Source organism: Saccostrea echinata, unplaced genomic scaffold (genome assembly GCF_033153115.1).
Source record: "Saccostrea echinata isolate AGI-Se365-2 ecotype Australia unplaced genomic scaffold, CSIRO_AGI_Sech_v1 ptg000033l, whole genome shotgun sequence".
NCBI lineage: Eukaryota > Metazoa > Mollusca > Bivalvia > Ostreida > Ostreidae > Saccostrea > Saccostrea echinata.
Genome location: NW_026889782.1, coordinates 15653423 through 15661528, shown reverse-complemented (window position 1 = coordinate 15661528; position 8106 = coordinate 15653423). Strand labels below are relative to the sequence as shown.

Below are 8106 nucleotides of genomic sequence, written 5' to 3'. Positions count from 1 at the left end.
GGATGTATATATTATAGTAAGTACAAGCTGTAGTGTGTGTATTACTTAGGTAATTGTCATGAGTGTACCATGTTTACGGGGCTTCATTACTTTTTTCATCACTCAGTCAGTCGAGATGTTATGCACATCGAGGCTGTAATCTACTAGATTATCTAGTAATTCATCTTCCATTACCCATAACGTTACGTAGTAATTGTCAACGTTTTTTTTTTTATATTTTTGAAATCATTATTAGGGTATTATTTTAATGTTCTAAGCAAGGAATCATTTCAGAGGTATAATTATTTCTTGCAATTTCATCAACTTAAATTATGTGTCATCATCATGATCATGGCCATGCAAAGTACATTTACCTGATATGTTATTTTACATCTGGTTCAGGAGAAGTAAAATGAAAGTCATTTGATAGAAGACAATAATTTATTATTCTTTTATTATTGAACACTAATATGATCCATTCATGTGGCTACCAAATCAAATTCATTTATAATATAAGTTTAAAAGTGTATATACACATGAGCAGTCATAATGTTACATTACAGATTACAGTCACTGGTAACTTGACTTGTATGACTAAATAAATGCACATCCTGTCATACATAAAAAGGAATCCTTAAACTAAGTCAGTGCATACATGCCAACTTTCCCGATTTAGGCGGGATCCTCCCGATTTTACCCTTTGATCCCGCTCTCCCAATCGGGAAAGCAAAATTGCCCTAAAATCCCGATTTGACAAAAATTCAACTTAAAATTTCCGATTTTCAGAGTTTCCCTACCGCAAAAGTTTGTCAATCGGGATTAGAATATCAGACTTGTTTATTCAATGCACACAGATTAGTCTCTTTGTTTATTTAACTCATGCAGAGGTGTTAATTAGCCACAGGAAATCACTTCTCGCTTGAACGCACACAGCTGTCCAGGTACAGGTAACATAGCCTGGAGCAGTTAGGGGATTAAACTTCTCAGTCAGAAAGGGTATGCATAGTGAAACACATAGATTTAGGGGTTAATTAAATATCATTTTATTAAAAACAAAAATTAAATATAGTTATATGATAAACTATCAACAAATTCGGAATTAATCCTTGTTGATCGTTTTTTAAAAACGAAAGTAGAAAACAACAAAGCATAGCTGCTGATTTTATCTGCTTGTAATAAAAATATTGTAAAGTCTACCGGTTAAAATAAGATAAAATAATTTAGATGAAACAAAAAAGTCTTATAACTCAAGTACACTGAATCCCCCCCCCCCCCCCCAATGTAATATGACAAGGGAATACCCACACGACACTGCCAAGATTATGCAAAAGTTATGATTATAACAATTTCAATTTTTGTTTGGGATAGGGGGTATCCTTGTTTTAAATAATTGATGATCTCAAGGGTACATTCATTTCTTCAAATTTTTTTGTGTTTGTGATAAAATTAATCATCATGATGTATACTTATTAATAGGGAATAAAATGACACTTCTATTTAAAGTACATACCACAAACAAATTTTCTTATCTCTCTCTCTCTCTCTCTGTCTCACACACACACTCACTCACACACACAATGCATTGCAATTTTTCAATATTTCTTTCAATTTAATGTCTAATTAGGAAATTCTAATTGTGTAAAATGTAAATATAGAATTTTACAAATGTTTCCCAGAAACTGTACAGTAACAAAACCTCATATATTTCTAAAACTTTGCAAAAAAATTTATTGAACTGAAAGTTGTACATTTTCACCAAATTATGTGTCTTTTTCAAACATAATGTTGTTAAACTAAAAAGATATTTGAATTTTGGAAGGAAAAAATTTGTTTGTATTATTTATGCTTAAATTGTATTAACAAGTGATATTGATATTATAAATAAAAAGAAATGGGATAAACATTTATTTTCACGACAAAATGTCGCAAATTTAAAGCTTTGAAAATTGTCGTCACGCGCAAAATCCCCCATGGGAATTTTCAAAAGTTGGCATGTATGTCAGTGAAATCTTCAGCAATTTATGTAACCTTTGCACAAGGAGATTTCTAGCTGGATCATGGCTTCTTCAAGTCCTTTCTCTGAGCCAGTGCAGCCAGAGGAATATCACTTTCACTTGAGCTGCCTTCCTGGGACTCGGCATTGAATCCTCTGTTATCATGCCCTCTGTAACAATAAAGTCTGATTTTAGAAACTGGTACATAAGTTTATGCATATATTCATATATATAAACCATATATACACACAAACTGGTAGCAATATCATCTTGCTTAATTTTTTGTTATTATTTTAACAGGATGTACGTTTAATTAATTGATGTAATCATGTGGTAAATTAATTTATACTTACACATCATGTAGATCTTGTGGAATCAGATTCTCTTTATCTCCTTCAGCCTGATCAGGTCCTGCATGGTTCTTCCTTATAAGTTTGCTAACTTTCACACCAAGACTTGATGCATGTGTTCTGAAAAAGAAGACAGATTTTTTTTTTTACATATATGTCTGGAGCTCTGTATATTTAAAATAGTGAATTATTAGGAATACAATGATAGCATTTGTTTTCAATTATGGAAAAAATCATTCTGAATGCAGATAGAAAAAGGTAAAGTAGCAAAACTAAGCAATATGTTTATAAGCATGCACACCAAAATTAGGTATCCAAAACTGCTCTTTATAAATAAACTTCACAATATGTTTAACAAGGCACTTTTCTTTTCAAAATATCCATGTAATACCAGATACATGCAAATTTGGAGGATGTCATGCACACTAGGAAATCGATTTATATTGTTTTATTCACCCAAAATGTTTCATCTTTTAGTAGCTTTAATTTAAAACAAAGAATATTACAGAAAAAAGGATTAAAACTTCTTACTTAAAATTATTATCATGATTTTTTTTTTCATGCAAAGTGCACATGATGATTAAAAATGTTAAATATACACACTAAATCAAGAGGCAACTATTTTAAATTCTGACCTTTTTAGAAGAGATATTATTGAGCATGATTGAGAGTGTCAATCAATGGCAATTGTTCATGTCACTGTGGGAAGTCAGTCAGTGGACTTGTATCATTTATGCATTTTAGGCAACAAATATCAATATGTTTGGGGAAGTTATTGTGAAATATCTTATGTTTTACTCAGTTAACTTCTAGGGGAGCTAATTCAACAACAAAAAAATGTTTGCAATCAAATAAACTTAACCAATGTTAACAAGACACTACTAAATTAGGACTTACGTATTTTACTAAGGCCAAACAAAAAAATATGTGTGGTTCTGCTTACACTTCCAAAAAAATTAGGGTAGGTAGGTAGGGTTTGTTTGTTTTGTTTTTTTTTTAACAAAATGATTTTCTTAATTTTTTCTATATAATACCTATCACTGCTTTGCAAATGGCATTTAGATGTGGAGTGATAATATACTCGTCAATATTGGTAGGGGACACCTACATGCTAGCTTGCTTTGGATTTAACACTACTAAACACTTGCACTATGTTTTGCAAGGAGGCCGTCATTGCTGAAACTAAAACTTAAACTGGATCCATTGATGGAAATCGGGGGAAATTCTGGAAAAAATATGAAAATTGCCAAAAAAAAGTTTAGGGTCGGGGGTATAAAATAGGGAAGGTCGGGTAACCGGAACCACACATATTTTTTTACTTGGCCTAATTTTTAACTGAGTTGCCTCTTTCTTGAGTAGTATCGCCTCCACTCTAAGGCCCTCAAAATTCTGTTCTTTACTTTCTTCTCCTCATCACCAGTGTCGAGAGAATGAGTTCCAGCTCTGATGATTGTCACCACTTCCTTCACTGCTGTTTGGAGATGAGAGTCTTTTGAAGATTTCAAATTATACTTGTCAATGGATTTGGTGATAAGACTCTGAAGAAAAAAAGAAACAATATATAAGAATTTTTTTTCACATAGTTTACAATAGCAAGTTTTGATCCAATGATCATGATGATGAAAATTCCTTTTTTATTTTTCAAAATTTAGGCTGGTTATATATATTGGTATACTTATTTTATTTATTTTATTACATATATGTACGTAGTAAAAAATACATTTTTTTTTAAATAATGGGGCTTAATAACCTTTGCATCCAGATCTTTAAATATGAAGATTCTGGGTTTGTTGTTTTATTATGTCAACATTTAAATGCGAATTCTAATATGAGAAAACAACTGTACATTATAGGCATATTACAGTCACTATACATATACTATTTGTATACATTTTATGCATCCTAAAAGTTGACAGCTAATTCCCTGTCCATTATATTGTTTGTTTTGTTCTGTTTATATTGTTATTTATATATAACTATAATGATTTCAGACATTGTTCATCTTTATGCTCCACTGTGGGCCCACATTGGTTGAATAAACATTCATAAATTCTATTCTGTAAAAGCTAGGACCCTATCCCAATTGAAAATTTGCTCATTTTTCCCAAAATGTATATCAGTATAAAATATTCCCAAATGACATGTACAAATTGAATTTTTCAGTGCTTTTTACATTAAGAGAAACATAAATTTTGAGATTTTTACGATTCATAAACATGTGAATAGGGAATTAGCTTTAAAGTATCTCTGAATTCAACAGTAAAACTAATTAAAACACATTTGATATTTCAAAATTTTACCACTTTTTTGATTAAAATTCCCAATTGAAGATACAGGACCCTGTACTCAAAAGGGTCGATTAAGCTCTATACATGTAAAACATATATAAACCTGACATCATTGTAGCTGCATAAATTGATCAGCATGTACCCATGCACTACATAGAGAATAAAACATTTTTCCCTTTTCCATATCACATCCTGTATCAGCCCGAGACACCAATATCAGCCAGAGGGCTGAAGGCCCGAGGGCTATTAATGGTCGAGGGTTGATACAGGATGTGATTTTGAAAAGGATGCTTTTTGTTATAATGTTTATTGCTTAATAATAATACTTAAATAATAAATAATACTTAATAATACACTTAATTAGTACTGTAATAAAATTCAGCACACATCAACTTGATAAAAATTCAAATAAATAATCATGCACTGACTACTGACTTGTAGCATATTATATCAAATAACAATAATTTAAACTTAACAGATTGCGAAAAAGAAATAGGTGTATTATCAGAAGTACTGTTTTTAAGGTTTAATCTACTAGGGGTGTGACATAAATCCGTATCAGCCCTGCAGATCCATATAAACCCTGCAGAATTCTTATCAGCCCTGGAAGCTGATACGGCCATAGTAACATCAGGAATATGGCATTTGCAAAAAACATGTATTAATTACAAACTACTAAGCTGCTGTGTATTATATGGAATGGTAATGCACCTACTGCAGATCTAGGTTGGTTTGGTACAAACAAACTGTCATGGAAGTTTGCTTATATATATAGTAAGATTTTGACACAGCTAGAGCTTCAATACACCATATATTTTGGGACTCAAAGGACATTATATTATATAAAAATTTAAATTTCGAGCTTAATTGTCTAATTAAATTTTAACATATAGGAACAGCCATTCATTGCCAGGAAAAATGTTCTCAGATTATGAACTGTTGATGAACAAAAATTACTGTTGCCTAGTTTATTTATCAGTTGCCAAAAAATGTAAAATTAATTCATCTTGGCCAAATCAATTGTTGATGCTTGAACTGACTACAAATGGAGAAATAAAATGTAAAATTTAGATGTTATGATGATTAAATATTATCAAATTTAAAAAAAGAAGAGTAGCTCAGAGACTTGTATGAATTCAATGTATTACCTAAGTACTGATATAGTCCTTTTTGAAAGTTATTTTAAAAAAAAAAACAAACAAACAAAAACAACAACAACAAAAAAACAATGACTTCGATGCATGAAATTATGTACCCATTTCTTAGAATACATGTTTAAGCACATTATGCTATAAAGATAAAAAGTAAAACTGCCTATTATCCTCTATTTGTACATGCTAAAGGGCTGAGATGATCGCATGTTTATCTTATTAAGCGACTCAAATACAGCTAGGTTAAGTTGACAAAGAACTCCTTTATCATTAAACATATGTATCTGAACAATAATTTCAATTTCATAGTAGGAATACATGTGCATTGTATTCATTTTCAGTTTGTGACATCAGGGGCATTTGAGTGGTGTATTCAGGGATTCCTCCCTCCAGCCCAAGAGAAGACTCTACAGGCTATCTGTGATGTTATTAAACGAATGATTGCACCTGAACTCACCATATCTGAACTACCTCAACTCCAAGCTGATACACATGAAGCCCTTGCTATGCTGGAAAGAGACTTTCCACTTACAATGCAGGTAAAATGCAATAAAAAAATAAGTATTATCATGATTATATCAATAGATTTTTTGGAAATGTAAAAAAAAAAAAAAATACAAGCATGTGTATGTAGACTTTCTGGCCATGTTTTATAACAATTTACAGTCTTGTTGTCAGTTGATAGATAATTATATAAAATTATTTTAAATAGCCTTCTCCAAGTTTGAAACTGAGATAAGGTTGTTTTTTATTATTTCAAATTATTTGGTTTAGTTTTTCAATATATGCTTGGTTTAATTCTTTTTAGAATCTCACAACCCATTTAATTCATCATATTGTGGATGACTTGGCCAAACTTGGCCCCATGTATGGGAGATGGCTGTTCCCGTATGAAAGGGCAATTGGCTGGATCACAAGGCAATGTTTAAAGAAAGGGATGGAGGAATCTACTGTTATGGAAACATACGTAGTAAGTGGCACTAACTTTAGATACAATTTCTGAATCAATTATGTTGATCTCAAACATGGTTAAATAGAAGGATATGAACTGGTAGACTGTTTTACTGATATGCACCTCTTATTTTAAAAAAAATAAATAACAATAGTAAAACAATTTTCTTCATAGATTGCTGAAATATATGAACTTATTTTATTAATTTAAATACATTATTTTATAGTTTTCAATTTATTTTTTTTTTAGATATATGACTGGTGTATTTACATGATTTTGAGTCAGAAGTTCAATCCCAGTGATGTGTTTGGTGGTGAGAAGTCCTTGGTGAAGATAAGCCAACAGGTAATGGAGGAGATGAGCAACGAGTCAGGTTCTGCACCAAACAACCAACAACCAACGAAGAATGCTAGAAGTCTGCTGACGAAGGAAATGAGACACCACATGCAGAACTTCTATCTAATGGACTTGAAGATTAGTGCTATAATGTTTACAGACACTGTGACTGAACACCATGGAACGCTCGATATTACAGATGACAGTGGTAGGAGCGTCCGATATGTCGGTGACAAATACAGAGGGAGTAAGCCACGGTCTATCGTAAAGCTGCATAGTGTAAATGGCGATCTGTTTGGGCGCATTTGCTTTTTCTTAGAGCATGTAGTTGATGGAAGTATTCATCATTGGACAATTGTTGATGTGTTCCCTCTGGCTGAGAAATGCGGTTCGTTATATCTTTTGGAAGACAATCCAGTTAGACGGCAGCTTTTTCATGTAAGCAGACTTAGCAAGCCACTCGTTCATAGTAAAAAACAGAATACGATTTGGATTCTCGGTCTTCGGTGATCTGGATGGTGACAGTGATGATTCAAATGGATCTGATTTGCTGTAACAATTGATGTAATAGTGTAACAGGAATACTTTGTTGTGACTTGACCAGAGTTCTCCATTATTTTAAATTAATGGAAAATCTGTAGTTAAAATTAATTTCTTATCTTGTGTCACTGGTTTTGATGTGCATATTATGAAACACAATAATGTAGCTATGTTAAAAATATATTCAACATGTTAACCAATTTCAAGAAATTAAGACCTAAAAATTATTTTGGCATGTTTAAAGTAATAAAGGGTTATGTGAAAATTTGATTTTTTTTGGGGGGGGGGGGGAGGGAGGGATTATTTTTAATTATCGGAGAAGAGTATATATGTATATACTAGGAATTTGAAAATAGAATCCTGCTTCTGTTGTTCACTTTTCAATGCATATCTGCCATATTTTTTTTTTACAAATTGCACGTTTTCAGTGATGTCAAATAAACTGATTTGATTTTGTACATTTTATTTAACCACCATAGTAGAAAAGAAACATTATCAATCATGGTCGCAACACTA

The 8106-nt window shown here is 31.7% G+C and overlaps 1 protein-coding gene across 1 annotated transcript; it reads left to right on the top strand.

Moving 5' to 3' along the window:
- Positions 1 to 2983: 2983 nt before the first annotated feature.
- LOC133199130 (uncharacterized) lies at positions 2984 to 7834 on the top strand. The gene is made up of 4 exons (XM_061335002.1): positions 2984 to 3031; positions 6104 to 6301; positions 6571 to 6732; positions 6964 to 7834. The coding sequence occupies exons 1-4, from the start codon at positions 2984 to 2986 to the stop codon at positions 7558 to 7560; spliced, it is 1005 nt and encodes a 334-aa protein (XP_061190986.1). The 3' UTR covers positions 7561 to 7834.
- The last annotated feature ends 272 nt before the right edge of the window (positions 7835 to 8106 follow it).

Excerpts from the sequence above, each read along its gene's own strand:
- LOC133199130 (XM_061335002.1), top strand. The coding sequence starts at position 2,984 with ATGATTGAGAGTGTCAATCAATGGCAATTGTTCATGTCACTGTGGGAA. Across the intron at positions 6,302-6,570 it reads ACTTTCCACTTACAATGCAG|AATCTCACAACCCATTTAAT; the intron begins GTAAAATGCAAT and ends AATTCTTTTTAG. Across the intron at positions 6,733-6,963 it reads CTGTTATGGAAACATACGTA|ATATATGACTGGTGTATTTA; the intron begins GTAAGTGGCACT and ends TTTTTTTTTTAG.